At 38.3% G+C, this 21148-nt stretch overlaps 3 protein-coding genes across 3 annotated transcripts in view; 1 reads left to right on the top strand and 2 right to left on the bottom strand.

Annotated features, from left to right (window-relative positions):
- The window catches only part of LOC128697687 (ctenidin-1-like), a 153673-nt gene extending 136852 nt beyond the window's left edge, over positions 1-16821 (top strand). The window contains exons 2-3 of the mRNA XM_070099524.1: positions 6949-7321; positions 16586-16821. Coding sequence (XP_069955625.1) covers positions 6949-7321; positions 16586-16821 — 609 coding nt within the window. The remainder of the gene's footprint in view (positions 1-6948; positions 7322-16585) is intronic.
- On the bottom strand, positions 2440-3824 carry LOC138854774 (uncharacterized). The gene is made up of 2 exons (XM_070099775.1): positions 3815-3824; positions 2440-3030 (listed from the first exon to the last, which is right to left on the bottom strand). The coding sequence occupies exons 1-2, from the start codon at positions 3815-3817 to the stop codon at positions 2440-2442; spliced, it is 594 nt and encodes a 197-aa protein (XP_069955876.1). The 5' UTR covers positions 3818-3824.
- Positions 11875-13383, bottom strand: LOC138854765 (uncharacterized). Its single transcript, XM_070099685.1, has 2 exons — positions 13360-13383; positions 11875-12698 (listed from the first exon to the last, which is right to left on the bottom strand). Exons 1-2 carry the CDS (start codon positions 13360-13362, stop codon positions 12195-12197), a joined length of 507 nt encoding a protein of 168 aa, XP_069955786.1. The 5' UTR covers positions 13363-13383; the 3' UTR covers positions 11875-12194.
- Positions 16822-21148: the final 4327 nt, after the last annotated feature.

Below are 21148 nucleotides of genomic sequence, written 5' to 3'. Positions count from 1 at the left end.
TTAAAATTCACTGTTTTTTGTGTTTGTTTATTAAGTGTGTGTCCCCTCAAGGAAGGTTCCTTGATGTTGGTGAGGGGCTCTTGATTTAGGGAATTGGATCTGTGCTCCAGTTCCCCAAATTAAGCCTGAATGCCTTCCACATCCCCCCCCAGGCGCTGTATAATCCTCCGGGTTTAGCGCTTCCCCCTTGATTATAATAATAATATTAAGTGTGTGTGCTCTAGCTTGCTAGGATGTATGGCAAAGACAAATCAACAATCACTTCTATCCAGGCAAAGAAAGAACAAGTCAAGGAAGCTGATGTGGCAAAAGGGGTAAACATGTCAATGAAAAAGAGATCACATTGAAGATGTGGAAAGAGGCAGGGAGTGTAGCAGGCAGGCAGGGAGTGTAGCAGGCAGGCAGGGAGTATAGCAGGCATGCAGGGGTGTAGCTGGGAAACAGGGAGTGTGGAAGGGAGGCAGGGAGTGTAGCAGGCAGGCAGGGAGCATAGCAGGTATGCAGGGAGTGTGGAAGGGAGGCAAGGAGTATAGCAGGCAGGCAGGGAGTGTAGCAGGCATGCAGGGTGTGTAGCAGGTAGGGAGGGAAGTAACCCCAGAGAGGACTTTGATACCTGAAGTCCTTATGGAGGGAGATTCCCCTTCCAAACAATAATCAGTCCTCCATCTCTCCTCCTCCCTGTCTTCCATAAGCCAACAAGAGTCTTCAATAAAGGTATGTAATAGTGATTTAAATGTTTATTTATTTATTTTATTTAGTTCTCATTGTTTTGTGCATGTAAAACTATAATTAATTTTTAAAAAATGTATTTTTTTGTTAATATTTTTTGGTGTCTGGAACAGATTAATTGTATTTACATTAATTCTTATGGGAAATATTGCTTCGAATTTAGGCCGACCTTCTGAAACGGATTACGGCCGATATTAGGGGTTCCACTTATATATATATATATATATATATATATATATATATATATATATATATATATATATATATATATATATATATATATATATATCAATAACAACACTGCGATTAAACAGTACCACGGGCGGGGTTAGAACCCGCGATCAGAGAATCTCAAAACTCCAGATCAACGGGTTAGCCACTGGGCCAGCTAGCCACAATAAAATTCATTCAATTAGGTATATTTATACACCATAGGCTATGCTATTGATATACTGTATTCTCTCTAGGCGTGAATGCTATAAATATTATACCAAAAAAATACAGGTAACTCTAAATTTCGTGATATAATTAAAAAAAAGCCTAATATAAAAATAATTCTATAAAATGAATTCGTTTCCCTTAAATGTTTGAGGTTCATAGTCTCTTAAGTAAATACCTGTGATCACCAATAACTTGAGTGGTTGGAGGATCGAGCCTCCACTCTACATTGCGTTAATAACCAACACGGGTTTAACTTTTGGTTAAATACAATCTAACGCTGAAAATGCATTTGTTACAAGTGGCACGTTCAGTAGAGCACATTATTGTTGAAAAGAGACACTGCAAACACTAGGACATTTTATAGACAAAGTTTTTGCTTTAGAAGCTTGTTCACCCTAAATGTAAAGACCACATAGTAACCAAGTTCCCAGGAATGAAATATTCTAATAAAATATCTTTGAGTTTGCATTTTGTCATATTTGTCAACAACGTTTCGGTGTCACCTGCCAGTTTACTAACATCGTCATGGACTCTTAAGGCAACATACATCGCGTCAGCCTAGGTGCTCATAACTAGGCTGCTTTCTGTGGGTGTTGCAATTTTACTGATTTTTATGTAATAACGATATAGATTTTGTTGTAGTGAGACTTATTTTCTTCAGGAATTAATTTTTGCTGTGGTCTTCACATCAGCTCATCACTCCTGAGCTCTAACTCATCGCTCATGAACTTACCAAGGAAAATATAGAACTACATTATGGAGTCTTGCATTCACAAATAAAAATGTTCCCACGGATATGATATATCAATCATTTCGATAATCGCTAAAATTCTTGTTACTAATTACTTAACTGTTATTACGAGTTCGTGAGTCGTGTAAGTATTAACGCGATTAATGTTCCTACCAGACATATCTCTTTGAAAAAGGACACTTGGGTATAGTTAAGGACATTTATTAGTGGAAATGTGTAGCCACGAGTGGATTCATTAGTCCTAATAGTGAAGCAATTTGTGGCGAAATATGTCCTTTAAACAAATGTAGCGAACCGTACGCAAGTGCTCTTTTCCAGTTTGTAAATGCATGTTTCACCATGCCATTTGCCGTACAGCATATGTATCTGTATTCTTGAAAAAGAATTGTTTCTTATTTGTTGAGAAAAAAAACTTATATATCAAAATTTTGTTTATTAAATACATTCTCTTTTTTTTTTCTCAATAAATCGGAGAAAACAGAATGGACTAAATCATATAAATCTAAATTATTGCCATTTTATTTGCCATAGCCTCCTCCGCCACCCCTGCCACCACCACCATATCCGCCACCTCTACCACCACCACCACCAAAGCCTCCACCGCCGCCACCACGACCACCTCCGAAGCCGCCACCAGAGCTTCCTCCATATCTCCCGCCGCCACCACCAAAGCTCCCGCCTCCAAAGAAGGCCCCTCCACCACCTCCATGGCCTCCGCGGATGAAACCGCTGCTTGACGAACCACCGCTATAACCCCCTCCACCACCTCCGAAACCGCGGCCTCCTCCACCTCCGAGGGTGAAGCTGGAGAATCCTCCACTACCTCCGTATCCCCCGCCACGACCGCCGCCTCCACGACCGCCGCCTCCACGACCGCCACCTCCACGACCGCCACCTCCACGACCTCCACCTAGATTAAAGGTGACAACTGCCGTTCCTCCACCAAAGCCCCCTCCATAACCACCGCCGCCGCCGCCGCCGCCGAAGCCACCACCGCTGCCTCCGTAGCCACCACCGCCACCTCCACCTCCGCCACCTCCACGGAAGCCAGGTCTCGCGAGACTGGACACGGCGAAACAAGCCACACCCAGGGCGAAGAACATCAACTTCTGCAAAATAAAAAAGAAAATACAAAATATTGTATCTGTCAATAACTTGACCAGAGTTAACTTGCATACAAAAGAAAGCAAAGTTAATTCCGTCCGTTTTTTTTTAATGTTAACTTAGAAGTATAAATACTGGATAAATCTGTATTGTGTGAGCATGGAAAATAATTTGTATCAATATTTAGAAGGATCTGAGCGTCCATAGCAAATGACTCCGGGACGAGGAACAACTGTTTTTAAACTTCTCAATATTTTATCAATAGAAGATATAGTCATAAAAAAAGAGAAAATATTCTATTAACACTGTAATATGTCCAGCAATTCAGCTTCCCTAAAATACTTTATCGTCTCTTATTTTTCGTCTACTTCATATTTCTTCCTCCACTTCAGATCTCATCAATTCCTGCTGATGTTCGATTATCCATACTTACATATTTTGTACCTCTCATATTTCATCCTCATCGTACTCCTGACAAGAGAGAATCGACCAAAGTTTATCTCTCATGTTTCATATCATCCTGTCACATATCACTGTTCGTGCTTAAGGTAACTCTTATCGTAAGTTATATTTCCTCATAAAATTAGGTGGTCTTTAAAAGTAGTTCATGAAGGGAACAAGTTCCTAAAGAAGTGATTGTTTAGACCTGATGTTATCACTTAGCAGTTATCTGCATCCGGTGACTGCTACTGATTTCAAACTTATCAATAAGGTGATACTGCTGCCATAAACATCTTCGATTATTAATATTGACACAGTACAAGCAATGAGAGGACTAGGAAGTCTTACCATCGTCAGGTGGGAAGCCAAGACAGGAGTATGATGAAGACGTGTTTAATGCCGAGCTTATATACCAGACCTGTGAGAGCCACGTCACTAAGACCTTGACTATCATGACAGGTCTTAGGTTCTCTTGAATTAATTATACTAGATGGAGCATTGGTTTATCTGTTCTTGTCTTATCTAACATACAAGGTCTTAAAACAAGTAAAAACAAAATACAATGGATTCGCTGAATGAAATGCATTGTTTGCGGCTTTCACAGAGACATTTATGAAAGATTATTGTAACAAGGAAATATGGATGTCTGGGTACAGTTTCCTCACATGCGACTTTCACGTTAGTGAAGCGGCAGTGAGGGAATAGGACCATAGACTCTTGATAGTTGCTTTTATCTCCTGACGAATACTACACAGAACCTACACTCACAAGCAATCCTTTGGTAGTCAGTTTGCAGCTTTCCCGGTCATCCCTAGAAAATCTGCCATTTTCTTATGTACAAAATTTAACTATTACCTGGAGTTTACCTGGAGAGAGTTCCGGGGGTCAACGCCCCCGCGGCCCGGTCTATAAACAAATAATAAGCTTGGTCTCCAAGGGAAACGCTGTTTAAGTAATGATTTCCGTTCTCCGATTGTTAAATGGTTAAAATGTTTCCTACAGTTTTTGAAGGGGTGAACCGGGAAGCCAGTGGAAGGCCTCGGTCAGATGACTAATAGCTCCAGCTGTGGGGTCACTATAAGACCCGCCTCAGGAAACACGTGTAATGTTTCCTGACGAATCTTATCTAACCTAACCGTTGTGTCTTGATCAGCATGTGTGTTTTACATCCACTTGTGTCTTGATCAGCATGTGTGTTTCACATCCACTTGTGTCTTGATCAGCATGTGTGTTTTACATCCACTTGTCTTGATCAGCATTTGTGTTTCACATCCACTTCACAAGTGACCCGCACATAGGAAAGAAGCTATAACAATCTTTGTAAGTCAGAAGTAAGAGAGAAACTCAGAACCAGAAGACATCTTGAAGATTTTCCTAACCGTGCATTATTTGTGCATTGCTCCAGTCATTCCAGTCAAGGAACAATACACAAATAATGCACACTTTTTTATATTTAAAAAATTACGAAAGTGTCCAAATAATGCACTTTTTTTGTTTTTATTCCTAACAGCCTCTTCCCAGTTAAATTGTCGTTGTATACACCAACATTCATAATATATATAAATGTCCACATTTATAATATATATTTATAATTAATTAAAAAACTAATAGTGAAATAAGACACTATGATCCGAAATAGTATTTGCATATAGTTTATAAAAGACGGTCATAAAATTTCTGTCATTGTAAACTGAACAATCATCAAGGCTGTGAACATGACTGGACACGTCACGAGATATTTATATGTTTCGAAACTCTTGAGATCCTCAACCTATTATGATGAAAATAAATATAATGCTTCGATCTATGTAAATTCACATCAAGAAAACATGAAATATCTTGTAATATTTACAGTCGTGTCTCGATTATTGAAAACAGGGCAATATAATGGTAATTAGGTTTTCCATGAAAGAGAAGAATTACGATACTTCGTGATACTTTGTCTCCAGAAATAAAATATATTTATACTTTCAGTATTTTAAACAGTAAATTACCAGAAAATCTCTTATGAGTTCCTAATAGCTGGTCGCACATTTATTAAGATATTCACGTTCTGTATCAATAATAACTGCGTAAGATATATATTGCACATAAAAAAATAATATACAAAAGTAACACAAAAATTTTGTTCCAAGCAAAATCCAAAGAATCACAGTGCAGAGGCTCTGCGTATTTTATAATTGTCATTCACTATTCACAAGTCATTCATATTAACATGGGATGACACGATGAATAATAAAAAATGCATCATTTTGTAAAATATAAGTAAGAGAACATAAGACAGGGAAGGAACATCGAGGTTTGAGTGACTTCTCCAAGGTTTGAGTGACCGGGCTATCACAGATGTGGTATATAAGCTCTGTATACACATCTCTTCATCATATTCCTGTCTGGTCTTCCTGACTACACCAACATGGTAAGACTTGGTATTCCTCTTATTGTTTGGAATATTCACTGCCTTGTTCTAGTGTAGATCAGTAATGTAGATGACGGACGTAAGCTGTGATATATATGACAGCGACATTGAAATGAATATTACTGCTGTCACGTTTGTCATTTGCTGTTTATGGCAGTAATAAGACCTCTTTCATAAACATGGCAGCAGTAAAACTCAACGGATATCAGTTTTAAGATTTAAAAATTCTAGTTACGCTTCATGCTGTAAGGTATTTACATGTCTAGCTTTTTAAGAGCAATCAATTTTATGAAGAATTAGGACGTTCTGAGAATAGATGTGAATGAAGAGGTACAGAATCCCTAAGGGTAGAATTTTTTTATTTTGATACCTTTACGGATATGTAAGGGTATCAAGATAAAATTATTTGTAGACCTGCAAATGATTAACTATAAAGCGGGTTATCTGAAAAAAAAATCGTCTAAGGTGATGATATTGTTTCCTGGAGAATAAACCACCACATCAAATTCATTAAGAGGTGTGACATATTTTTGTATGTCATGGCATCAGTCTATTAATAGACAGTCTATGTTGTTAGTGATATAAAATACTTTTGTTTATAGTAAACATTTTTCTGTCTACTAATAGCATTATGTGAACAATTGAAAGTTTTCAAGTTTATCCTCATATTGGGAATCATCATGATTGCTGCAATCGACCTGTTCCTGTTAATGGTGTCAGTGACATCACTCTCGTTGCCCAATCTCAAACCAGACCTCCTGGAAGATATGTAGATAAGCTAGATTAATGGTGATAGCAGCACACTGTCTAATGTGAACACAATAGACCAGTTGACTAAAAACTGCCTGGAAAAACTTATCAAAATCTTCACCTCAAATGTTGCATTTGCTGACTACATGTTCAGTTATGCAGTAATATTTTTTTCTGGACTGGAATGACATGTTCTTTGGGGACACATCGCTTTTTTTTTTTTTTTTTTTTTTTTTTTTATGAACGTGAGCGAAATGGGTAATTTTTCTTTATTTTTTTTAACATTACAGTAGGTTTGCATTATTCACTTTTACAGAAACTGGTGTTACTTACCCTGGTCGTGGCTTCCCTGGCCGTGAAGACTTTCTCTAGTCCAGGTGGCCGAGGAAGAGGTGGTGGTGGTGGTGGGGGTGCCTATGGAGGTGGCAGGTTTGGAGGCGGTGGAGGAAGCGGCTCTCTTATCTTCGTCCTAGGTGGGGGTCGTGGGGGTGGCGGGGGTGGTGGTGGAGGCTATGGCGGTGGCTTTTCAGGCCGCGGTTTCGGTTTCGGAGGCAGAGGTGGCGGAGGCGCCTGCTTGGGTGGAGGTGGCTCAGGTGGTGGTGGTGGCGGTGGCGGCGGTGGCGGCTATGGAAGCGGCAGCCTCGGTGGTGGTTTTGGAGGTGGCGGCGGCGGCGGCGGCGGCTATGGTGGTGGAGGAAGTTATGGCAAATAAATAGCGAATCTTATGGAATGGTTCCATTAAGGTTATTCCGTAAATCATTTTATTGCACCGGCCAGCGTACATTTAAATAAAATATTCTCAAAAATTTATGTAAGCTGAAACATACCTAATAAAATTAATATATATTCACGAATATAATTTTTCCCCATAATTATATTTAGAAATTTAAATGAAGTTTGCCTCTGTGATACAAAATATACCTGGTTGAATAGACCAGGTCTGGTGACCATACCATCCATGGTCGTTTAGCCCACAGAAAGCCTGGTCATCAAGACCACTGGCAATGCTGGGCTTGATATGAGCTAAGGCCTCGTGCACAATGCTCTTCCTAAACGAAATCTTTATTTTCGCATTCATAAATAATTAAAAGTAGAAAACTGTCTAATAAAGATATTTTGAAGATCTTTCATTTAATCATATTGTTGACATTGTTTTTAGTTGAAATGAGGACAAATATTTGACGGTAATGTTATTTTTTCTTATACAGTATAAAAAATTATACTCATGACCCATAATTTGTTGAGCATCGACCTTGTTTTGTGGGTCTTTATCTACCTCGCTGAATTTAAGAGACGTGATTTATATTAGGATTGTTACCATTTGGTTGGTCAGTGGGGTTTAAAGCTTATCAGTTACACTAGGGTCAACACAACACATTTATTTACACCACTAGACAAAAATACTTTAATATCTAAAGTAGAGATGACAAGACTCTTAACATTTAATATACAACCTGAGAAAAATAAATCTCTCGCTGAATTACTTATCTGGAGAGAGTTCCGGGGGTCAACGCCCCCGCGGCCCGGTCTGTGACCAGGCCTCCTTAGGTCAGTGTCCCAGGATGCGACCCACACCAGTCGACTAACACCCAGGTACCCATTTTACTGATGGGGAACATAGACAACAGGTGGAAAGAAACACGTCCAATGTTTCTACTCTGGCTGGGAATCGAACCCAGGCCCTCACCGTGTGAAGCAAGAGCGTTAACCACCAGGCCACCAGAGCCCCTTATGATTTGTATACCAGAAGATTTTTTATATATTTGTTATTAGATGTTTTTATTATTAGCATTAGTAATTATTTTATTTTTATTAACACATCGGCCGATTCCCACCAAGGCAGGGTGGCCCGAAAAAGAGAAAAAATCGTCATCATTCACTCCATCACTGTCTTGCCAGAGGGGTGCTTTACACTACAGTTATAAAACTGCAACATTAACACCAATCAATTAGTAATTATTATTATTTATTATATTAAATATATTTTTAATACTCACGTGCCTAAACAGTGTACGTAACATAAAGACCACAATTAAAAAATGTTTTCCTCTTGGTATTGCTTGTATAATTTAATTGATGTAATCACTTGCAAATTATTTTAAATTAAAAAAATAATGAATAAAAACCATAACAGATTTACTTTTACTTCAAAATCTATATTTGAATCATTTTAAGGCAAAATATTCAAATCTTTTGTTACGTGGGTCTTTGTTTCTTTGCTCCTTCACTAGTGTAGAGCTTCTTGCGGTTTACAATTTCGCATTAAAAGGGCTTCCTTGTACCTATTTTAAACTTTCAGTAGTAAAGAGCATCCTGGGGTCATCATTTCTTCTTTACAAGAAATGTACACAGATATAAAGTGGAAAAGAGACTGGTGCAAACAAGAAAAAAAAAGAAAGAAAATGTCTCTGAATTAGAAATATTCAGATGTCTTTAACCTGAATTGTCTTATTTGTTCTATTTGGGTCTTTTCACTTTGTTGGAAAAAAATTACAAGCGTTCTTTCCCAGCGAAGAAGTAAAAAGGAGGATTCTCACGTTCTTTACCCTACCAGTGAGGGAGTAATAAAGTAGAATATCTCAGGAAGTGACAGTGCCGAATCTGAGGCGCCTTAGGAATGGGAAGTAATCAGCCTTGAATTGAGGAAGTGTAGGGTGGCTCTTTTTCCAAGGGTTACGAGCCCAACAACATCACGGCACCTACCTCCACTTGAATGAATCAAAGCTAAGTAGTTTTATATAATTTCACTGAGATCCTGGAGTTTCATAAGAACATAAGAAAGAACACCGCAGCAGGTCTACTGGTCCATGCGAGGCAGGTCCAAGTCACCTCCCGGCCCAAACCAATGACCCACCTAGTCAGGTCAGGTCAGGTCACATCCACGTAAGGAAGAGGCACGGCATCAGACCTATTAGCACAGGCTAGTCAGGTCCAACTCTCACCAACCCACACCCACTCATGTATTTTCCAACCTATTTTTGAAAGTACACAACGCGGTACTCGGGAGTTTGTTCCACTCATCCACAACTCTATTACCAAACCAGAGCTTTATTATATCCTTCGTGAATCAGAATTTTTTCAACTTAAAAGCCATTGCTGCGAGTCAGGTGTTAACTAGATATTTTTAACACTTTATTTACATTTTCTTTATTTATTCCTGTTTTCCATTTTTACACCTGAATCATATCCCCCCTAATTCTACGCCTTTCCAGAGAGTACAGATTCAGGGACCTCAGTCTATCATCATAGGGAAGATTTTTGATATGTGGGATCACCTTTGCCATCCTCCTTTGTACGTTTTCTAGTTCTATTATATCGATTGTGTAATATGGTGACCAGAACTGTGCAGCATAATCTAATGGAGGCCTAACCAACGATATATAGAGTTGAACAACCTGAAAACTCCTGTTATTTATACTCCTTGATATGAAGCTAAGGATTCTGTTCGCTTTATTGCGAACACTTACGCAGTGTTGTCTTGTTTTTAGATTACTGATTACTGCCAGCAAGAAATCCCAAATCCTTTTTGCAATCAGTAATATTAAGATGTACATTATTTAGTTTATATATGGAATGGTTATTTTATTGTCCAATGTTTAGAACTTTGCATTTGTCTATATTAAATTGCATCTGCCACTTCTCCGACCACTGCATCAGTATATTCAAATCTTCCTGGAGTGCTCTATTTTGGTGTCATCAACAAACTTGCTTATGTCACTATTTATTCCATCATCAATGCCGTTTATATGAAGTGTGAACAGAATGCCACTTGTGGAACGCCACTCGTGACATGCCCCCACTCAGATTTCTCCTCACTGATGCAAACTCACTGCTGCCTCTGCCCAGGAAAAAATTTCTCCTATTCCATGTACCTTAGTTTTCCTCAGTAGCTTCTGATGTAGAACTCTATCAAAAGCCTTACTGAAGTCTATATTATATTCACTACCATGATCTACCTCCTACAATAAGTTGGTGAATAAAGTTAGTAAATTCTTAAGGCAGGAACGCCCCTTTGTAAAACCGTGCTGAGATTCATTAATCAGTTTATGCCTTTCAAGATTGCAACGAATTGCCTTGGCAGTTATTGATTCCATAAATTTTCCCACTATGGAGATAAGGCTTATTGGTCTATAGTTCGAAGCTAAGGGCCTGTCTCCTACTTTGTAAATAAGTATTACATTTGCCATTTTCTATCTTTCCGGCACCATGCCAGTTTGTAGTGAGATGTTGAAAAGACTAGCCAAAGGTTTGCTAAGCTCATCTTTATATTCCTTTAAAACCCTTGCACACAATTCATCAGGGCCTGGGGATTTGTTCTGTTTTAATTTCTCTATTTGTCGGAGGACCATGTCACTAGTTACCCAAATCGTGCATAGTTTATTTTCGTCCTGTTCTACATAATTTATTCTGGAATTTCGCTAGTATCTTCCTGCGTGAAAACTGAGAGGAAATAAGAGATACAAATTTCACACATTTCCTTATTACTGTCGTATTATCTCTATGCATACACGCTATTAATATTCTACAAATAAATATAATGCAGGTAACTCAAAATTTTGTGAAACAATTCACTGCAAATCTAATATAAAATAGTTCTATAAATGGGTTTGCTTGCTTATATACGTGAGAGGTTCAAAAAAGTCTTTCAGTAAATACCTGTTATCACCAACAGACAATGCAATCACTAGGACAATATAATGGAAATGTTTTTGTCCTGGGAACATGTTTACACCAAATGAAGAGACCAAATAGAAGAACCAAGCTCACAGGATTCAAATGTTTCAATACAGTATCTTAATGTGTTTCCATTTTGTCTTTTGTGACAACAACCTCATGGTATCACGCACAAGTTTACTACTGTCATGGACTCTTAAAAAGTAACACTCTTTTGCTCATCCTAGGTGTTCGTAACCAGGCTAGTTTAACCGGGTATTACAATATTACATCGATTTTGTTTTAGTGAGACCTTTTATGTTCATGAATTAATTTTTCCTCTTGTCGTTACATCAAATAAAGGCTAAGATCAGATCTCATGAGCACTATATCATGGAGTCTTACATTCGCTAATAAATATATTTGCATAGATTTGCTTTATCAAAAATATTTATAACAATCACTAAATTGAGAAGTTCGAAATCTCTGAAGTGTTATAGCGATCTCGTGAGTCGTGTAAATATTAATGGAAATAATGTTCCCACCTGACATATCTCTTTGGAAAAGGAGACCTGGGTGCAGTTGAGGACATTTATTAGTGGAAATATGTAGCCACGAATGGCTTCATTAGTCATAATGATGAAGCCATTCGTGGCGAAATGTGACCTTTAAAGAAGCACAGTGAACTGTTCACAAGTGTTCTTTCCCAGTTTGTAAGAATCACCATACCATTTACAGTACAACACACATATATAGCTGTATTCTTGAAAAAAAAAATTGTTTCTCATTTGATGAGAAAATAAACTCTAGTACATTCAAAATTTTGTTTATTAATACATTCTCTCTTTTTCGTATAAATCGGCAAAAAACAGAATGGACTAAATCCTATAAATCTAAAATATTGCCATTTTATTTGCCATAGCCTCCTCCGCCACCCCTGCCACCACCACCATATCCGCCACCGCTGCCACCACCACCAAAGCCTCCACCGCCGCCACCACGACCACCTCCAAAGCCGCCACCAGAGCTTCCTCCATAGCTGCCGCCGCCACCACCAAAGCTTCCGCCTCCAAAGAAGGCGCCTCCACCACCTCCATGGCCTCCGCGGATGAAACTGCTGCTTGACAAACCACCGCTATAACCCCCTCCACCACCTCCGAAACCGCGGCCTCCTCCACCTCCGAGAATGATGATGGAGCTTCCTCCACTACCTCCATATCCGCTGCCACCACCGCCGCCGCTTCCACCAAAGCCGCCACCACCAAAGCTGCCTCCACCACGACCAAAGCCGCCGCCTCCGTATCCACCACCACCACCACCACCACCACCGCTACCTCCACCTCCTAGGAAGCCAGGAGTCGCCAAACTGGACATGGCGAGAGAAGCCACACTCAGGGCGAGGAATATCAACTTCTGAAAAAATAGTACAAAATATTTTACTGATCAACATCCTTACCAGAGTTAACTTGCATAAACAAGAAAGCAAAATAATCTCCCCCGCCCCCCACTGCCATTAATTTTTATATGTTAGCTCAGAAGAGATAATGTATAAAACTCTATTGAGCATGGAAAATAATTCCTCCTATTTATGATGATTTGAGTGTCCATCGCATAGATTTCCGGGATGAGAAACAATTGTTTTTAAAATTAATTCTAAACATTTAATAATAGAAAAATAATATGATAACACTCAGAAATATGCAGGAAAATCCTCGTGTCAAGAAATTCGACTTCCCTCTCGTACTTTGTCTCTTATTTTTCATTCTCATCGTACTTCTGGTAAGAGAAAGTCGACCCAAGTTCATCTATCATATTTCACATCACACTGTCACATTTTATTGCTCGTTCCTAAGGTAAATTCTCATCGTAAGCCATATTTTCTCATAAAGCTTGTCATGAAGACAAGTTGCTTAAAAAGTGTTTATTTAGACCTGATCTTATCACTTAGCAGTTATTTGTATCCAGTGACTGCCGCTGATTTCAAATTCATCAATATTGTGATACTTCTGCCAAAAACCTCTTCGATTTTTACTACTGACACACTTCAGACAATGAGAGGACTAGAAAGTCTTACCATATTGGTGTCTTCAGGAGGGAAGCCAAGACAGGAGTATGATGAAGACGTTGGTAATGCCTAGCTTATATACCAGACCTGTGAGAGCCACGTCACTAAGACCTTGATGTTCATGACATGTCTTATGTTCTCTTGAACTAATTATACTAGATGGCACACTGGTTTATTTGTTCGTCTTTTATCTAATTCTAATATGAAAGGTTCGTGAATAATGAAGGAGTATCATTGATCCCTGATAGTTTTTACCTCCAGACGAATACTATACAGAACAAACACTAAGAAGCAATCCTTTGGGAGTCAGTTCTCAGCTTTAGAGTCATCCCTAGAAAATGTCTTTTTTTGTTTGATCAAAATTTAACTATATATACCTATACATTCTATGTATAAACTAGAATAAGCTTGTTCTCCGAGCTTGTTTATGCAAAGGTCTCCGTTCTGCGACTGTTAAATGCTTACAATCATAGTCATACTTTTTAAAGGGGGTGATGAGTAAAGCCAGGGAAAGGCCTTGGTCAGAAGACCAAAAGCTCCAGCTGCGTGTTATCATATAACTGAAGACCTCGTCAAGAAACACTTGTCGTGTTTCCTGACAAATGTTACCGAACCTATCTGTTCTCCGATAATGTATTGAACAACTTATATGTTTTACATCCGCTTCACAAATAACCCACACATAGGAACGGAAGCTTCAACGATGCTTCGGTTAGTCCTTGACCATAGTCTAGTCACCAGTAAGAGAGAAACGCACAGAAAACCAGAAGACATCTTGATAAGCTACCTAAGTGTGCATTATCTGTGTATTCCAGTCAGGGTATTATGACCTTTTTCATCCTTTACAACCAGTTCTCAGTTAAATTGGCAGATGAATATCTGTCGTTGTGTACTCAAGTATTCATAATATACACAACTTAATACCTACGTTTATAAAATATATAACTAAATAAAGAAACAAAATAATAGTGAAATAAGACACTAAATATAATCCGAAATAGTTTTAGTGTCATGTATTTGCATATAGTTTTAAAAAGACATTCACAAAATTTTTGTCATTGTAAACTTAAATATCACTGAGATTGTGAACATGACTGGACACGTCACGATGTATTTGTTTCAAAACTCTTTAGATCCACACACTGTTTTGACGAAAATTAGTTAAATGCTTCGATCTGTGTAAATGCATATCAAGAAAACATGGAATATCTTCTGATACTTAGAATCATACACCGATTATTGCAAATATTATTACGAAGTTATGTTAATTAGGTTTTCCATGAAAGAGAAGAATTACGATACTCCGGAAATAATTCATATTTATACTTCAGTGTTTTAAATAGTAAAGTACCAGAACACCTCTACTGAGTTCCTTACAGCTGTTCGCAAATATATTATTTTTCTTATACAGTTAATAAATACACCAGTTATAATTCCCGTTCAGTACCAATAATAATTGCATAATATATTACACATAAAAAAATAAGTAAATAATATTAAAAAAAAAAAACACTGAAATTTCGTTTGAAAAAAAATCCGAAGAAAAATCAGTGCCCAGATACTCTGCTTATTTTATAATTGTCATTCACTGTTCACAAGTCATTCATATTGATATGGCATTATACGATGAATAATAAAAATGCATCATTTTTTAAAATATATGTAGGAGAACATGAGACAGGGAAGGAACATCGAGGTTTGAGTGACTTCTCCAAGGTTTGAGTGACTGGGCTATCACAGATGTGGTATATAAGCTCTGTAATACACATCTCTTCATCATATTTCTGTCTGGTCTTCCTGACTGACTACACCAACATGGTAAGACTTGGTATTCTTCTTATTGTTTGGAATATTCACTGCCTTGTTCTAGTGTAGATCAATAATGTAGATGACAGACATCAGACTGTGATACGTTTGATAGCAACATTTAAATAAATATTTCTGCTGTCACATTTATCATTTGTTCTTTATGACAGCAATAACACCCTATTCACAAATACTACAGAAGTAAAACTGGAGGGATATCAGTTTTAAGATGTAAAGAACAAATTACGTTGCATATTATAAATTATTTTGATGTCTTACTCTTTAAGAGCAATAAATTTTATGAAGAATTAGGAAGTGCTTAGAATCAGAATTTTATTTTGATACCCTTACGAATATGTAGTGTGTTTTGTTTTTGGAATCGGGCGTAAAATTAGCTCCTGTAGACCTGCAAATGTTTAACCATAAAACGGGTTAGCTAATTATGATTGTGAGGTGATGCTGTTGTTTCCTGGCAAATAAACCACCACATGAAATACATTAAGAGGTGTGACATACAAGGAAATATTTTTATACGTTTGTCGTGTCATCAGTCTATTAATAGACAGTCTATGTTGTCATTGATATAAAATACTTGTTTATAGCAGCAAATATTTTTCTGTCTACTCATAGCATCATCTAAACAAGTAAAAATTTTCAAGTTTTATCCTTATCTTGGGAAACATTATGAATGCTTCAGTCTACCTATTCCTGTTAATGGTGTCACTAGCATTGTTCTCTTTACCCAATCTCCAACCAGACCTCCTGGTAGATTTTTTTATTTTTTTTTATTACCACATGGCCGTCTCCCACCAAGGCAGGGTGACCTGAAAAAGAAAAACTTTCATCATCATTTACTCCATCACTGTCTTGTCAGAGGCATGCCTATACTACAGTTATAAAGCTGCAACATTAACACCCCTCCTTCAGAGTGTAGACACTGTACTTCCCATCTCCAGGACTCAAGTCCGGCCTGCCGGTTTCCCTGAATCTCTTCATAAATGTTACCTTGCTTATACTCTAACAGCAGATGGATAAATTAGACTAATGGTGCTAGCAGCACACTGTAGATCTAATGTAAGCACCATTGTCCAGTTGATTAAAAATTGCCTGGAAGAATTTTTTTTCAGCTGGAAGAAGAAATATATATTCTTTGGGGTCATACCACGTTCTTTTGAATATGTTTGGGGGGGGGAGAATGGATAATTTTCCTTAATTTTCTTGAACATTACATTAAGTTAGTATTATCTACTTTTACAGAAATTGGTGTTACTTACCCTGGTCGTGGCTCTCCTGGCCGTGACCACCTTCGCTAGTCCTGGTGGTCGAGGAATTGGTGGTGGTGGTGGTGGTGGTGGTGGGGGTTATGGCGGTGGCTCTTCCGGCAGCGGTTTCGGTTTCGGAGGCAGTGGAGGTGCCTTCTTTGGTGGAGGTGGCTCAGGTGGTGGCAGCTATGGAGGTTCCTTCGTTGGTGGGCGTGGTGGTGGTGGCGGCGGCGGCGGCGGCGGCGGCGGCGGCTACAGCTCTGTTCTATCAAGCAGCGGTTTTAACTTCGGAGGCAAAGGAGGCTTTGGTAGCTTTGGTGGTGGAGGTTTTGGAGGTGGCGTTGGTGGTTCTGGAGGTGGCAGCGGCGGAGGCTATGGTGGTGGAGGAAGCTATGGGAAATAATTAGTGAATATTTAAGAATAATGCCAATAAAGTTATACCATAAGCTATTTTATCGCTTTGGCCAGTGTACATTTAAAAACGAATATTCTCGAAAATACATGTAAGCTGAAACATATCTAATAAAATCAATATATATTTACGAATATAACTTTCCTCCTAATTATATGTGCAAATATAAAGAACGTATGTCTTTGAGATAGACAATAAACTTTATTGAGAAGACCATACCATCCTCGGTCATTTAGTCCACAGAAAACCTGGTTATCAAGACCACACAGACAATGCTAAAGCATCATGCACAATTATAGGCTAAAGCAACATGCACAGTGCTCCTCCTGAAACAATTTTTTTTATTCTCTCTCTCTTAAGTACTGGAAAAAAAAGAAAACTCTTGTAGAGAAATTTTGAAGACCTGTCAGCGACTGATACCCAAGACATTTCTTTTAATTGAAATGAGAACATAAATACTTGACATTAATTATTTTTTCCTATAAGAAATAAGAAATAAAATAATACCCATGATCGATATTTTTTTGACCTACGACGTTGTTTTGTGGGTCTTTACCTCGCTGAGCATACGAGACGTGATTTATATAACAATTGTTACAATTTGGATGGTAACTGGGGTTTAATGTTTATCGGCTACATTAGGGTCATTAACACTATAGAATTATTTTCAACACCAGACAAAGACACCTTAATCTTGAAAATAGGGATGAAAGAACCTTCAGTCTACACATTATGTTTATAAAAGCAGAGATAAATACATCTCTTGGTGTATAACTTCTGATTTGTATACCAGTACTTACTTTTATTTCACTTTACAGTTATTCGTTTTTTGTTATAATTATTTTTATTATTATTATTATTATTATTATTATTATTATTATTATTACTGTTATTATTTATTGCAGAATATAAATTTGTAATATTTGTGCCAAAACCATGTACAGAAATAACCCTCATTAAGAATACCTTATCATTTTATTATTGTTTCTGAATCTCTTTACTGGTAAAGAGCTTTCTGGTTTCTTTACATTATTACTAGATTAGAGCTTCCTGGTGTTTAAGTCACTGGTATCTACTTCACTGGTATAAAGCGTCTTATTTAACCTATGACTGGTTTAAAAGCTTCGTGGCGTCGTCTTTACCCCATGTCTGATATAAAGTTTCCTGGTACCATTACCCTATGATTGGTACAAAGCTTCCTAGCGTCGTCTTTACCCCATGACTGGTATAAAACTTCCTGGTATCTTTGCCCCCTTTACAATTATAAAGCTTCCTGATGTCTTTTACTCTTCACTTGTAAAGAGTTTCCTAGTGTCTTTCTTAAGCTTACACTGGTACAGAGCTTCCTGAAGTCTTCCTTGACCCTTCGATGGAGAAATCGTCACTGGAATAGTCTCTCCTGTTGTCTTCCTTAATTCTTCACTGGTATAGAGCTTCCTGTTGTCTTCTTGAATCCACCAGTAATAAAAAGCTTCCTTGCCTATTGTTTACTACATGCTCAGCATCAGTACAGGAATAACGCAGAGGACCCAAGTAGGAAATGATGGGAAATGAAATTAGGGTTTTTTGAATCCTGTTTAGACATCTATGCCACTTATATTTTACAAATAATAATAATAATAATAATAATAATTCAGGAATAATATTTATTACAAAAATTTGCTAACATAAATCGTAACATGGTTCATGTAAATTAGTTCTTTGACATATGTATTTTTCCTTATATGTGTAACAGATTCAGGAAAGTCACCCACAGCCTGAATGGTCACACTCGGAGTCACCATTAACAAACAAGCTTCTACTCATTACGCTGAATGTCCCACATGGGTTTAGGGCTCAATGAAATGCAAAATATTTTAATACAAACAGCACAAATAATACATTTGATTTATATACAGTTAAGTACTATATATTAATCCCAAACACAACATTACACTGACGATACCAACAGAAATTTTCCCCTCACCAGCAGTGTTAAAAACCAGAGGCTTCATTCAGTACTGTGAGTACATTAAAATTTTTTTACTTGCTGTCTAGAGATTTTAGGTTTCTAATCTTGGTAAATCTGAGGCAAGGTGCACTGTACAGGCATGTTTAGCAACTTGGTAGACAATTTTAGAGTTGGTCTTCACTTCAAGTGCGAGCAACTGGCTTTCAGTCCCTGTCATCTCATCACCGTGAATACAGAGGCACATAATGATGTTTGAGGCCTCAAAGACATCATTATCCTTGAATATATTTTATTCAAAAATTATAATACGCTCAGTGACTCCATACAGATTATACAAACAACAACGTGAATAATAATAATAATAATTATTAACATTTAATGAAGAACATTAAACCTTTAGGGATTACACAGCACTTATGGAATGAAATCCAATCGTATATGACTCCAAATAGACGTGTTCTGTTTACATATTGACCATATACACTGTAAGTAGCTCTGTTTTATATGATTTTCTTAAAATATATCTCTTTACAGTTCCCCTGAAAAGCTCTTTTTCATATGATCAAGGGAAAAAAAAATTCTTATGCATTTCGTTTTTGTTTTATTAAGTATATTGTCTATTATACTTTCGTAAATAATTATACAGTTTGCTTAACAATCATAGAATGGCGTGAATCATACCATTTGAAAATATTTCCATTTTATTTGCCATAGCTTCCTCCGCCGCCATATCCGCCACCGCTACCACTACCTCCAAAGGTGCCGCCACCCCCTCCAAGGCCTCCATGGCCTCCGAAGCTGAAACCACTGCTCGATGATCCACCACTATAGCCGCCGCCGCCTCCGCCACCACGACCACCTCCAAAGCCACCACCAGAGCCTCCTCCATAGCTTCCGCCACCACCTCCGAAACCACCGCCTGAACCGCCTCCGCCAAAGAAGGCACCACCACCAACACCTCCATGGCCCCCTAAGTTAAAGCCACTGCTTGACGAGCCACCGCTATAACTCCCACCACGACCTCCACCACCGCCGAGGGTGAAGCTGGAGGTTCCTCCACTACCTCCGTAGCCGCCGCCTCCCCCCCCGCCGCCACGACCTCCACCTAGGATGAAGGTGACTGCTCCCGTCCCTCCACCCCCACCAAAACCACTGCCTCCATAACCACCGCCCCCGCCGCCACCGCCCCCTCCCCCACCCCCTCCACCGCCGCCTCTACCGCCAGGACTGGCGAAGCTGGACGCGGTCACGAAAGCCACGCCCTGAGACAGCAGCAACACTTTCTGAACAAGATAAAAACAGAGAGGTAATGTTTTACACAATGTTTTTCTCTAAAGCTTCAGTCTGAGGTCAGTCACCATAAAACTCATGCATAACGCAAGAATACAGGATGAATCAATACTCAATGAGCAAAGGGGAAATAGCTTTGCTTAATACTTATTTCATGTAGATTATCCATAAAAGGTTCTAGATTAAGGATAGTAATTCTGTTTACATGTCAACAAATTCGCCAATTTGGTGAGATGTAAATAAACAGAAGCCCTCCAGAAATAGGAAAATGTTTGACAAAACTTTTTAGATCGATTAGAATCCATCGTCAGGTCAAAATAAATGAAAGGAAAAGATGAAAAACTGAAAAACAACGCAAAAAAATTGTATCCGCTCATATATAAAGGATTTGACGGAATATAAAATAATGCTTACCACCATGAATAAGGAATGCTATTCTGTTAACAGTGAATAGGTCTTTCAATTCTCTTTCTCTGTCATGTGAACTTTTGTCGCATATTCGAACAACCTCAAGCCACGTATTTCACTTTTCCTATGTATTATGTTCCCCTTTCATACTGCATCTTTCCCTCTCAGATTTCTTTTCCTCGCTCGTCAGGTCATCTCTCACGAGTTTTAACTCCGTAAAGCTTACTTATCTAAAAGAGTAGCGCATGAAGGTATCCTATACTTGAGATCAAATTTCTCCTAAAATGAAGTCTAAGTCTTTGTGATCACTTTATAATGCACATCAGTTGAGCATTACTGCTGTCTAATACATCTCCGATCTTCACTAGATCTAGACAAAGAGATGAAGACAAGTCTTACCATGTTAGTGTACTCAAGTGGGAAGACAATACAATGATGAGCTGTGTGATGCAGAGCTTATATACCAGGCTTGTGAGAGCCTAGTCACCAGACCTTGATATTCATGACATGTCTTAAGTTCTCTTATATTTAATGTATCATATCGCACATGATTTTTTTTAAAGTGTCATCCTATCACAGTCTGGATGAAGATTGAGCAGTGAACGATAGTTAAAAAAAAAAATTGAAGTTCCATGTTTTTCCATGTAGCTTTTTCAATTTTTTATTTAT

The sequence above is a fragment of the Cherax quadricarinatus genome, chromosome 68 (genome assembly GCF_038502225.1).
Source record: "Cherax quadricarinatus isolate ZL_2023a chromosome 68, ASM3850222v1, whole genome shotgun sequence".
Taxonomy (NCBI): domain Eukaryota; kingdom Metazoa; phylum Arthropoda; class Malacostraca; order Decapoda; family Parastacidae; genus Cherax; species Cherax quadricarinatus.
This window is presented reverse-complemented; position numbering and strand designations above follow the sequence as displayed.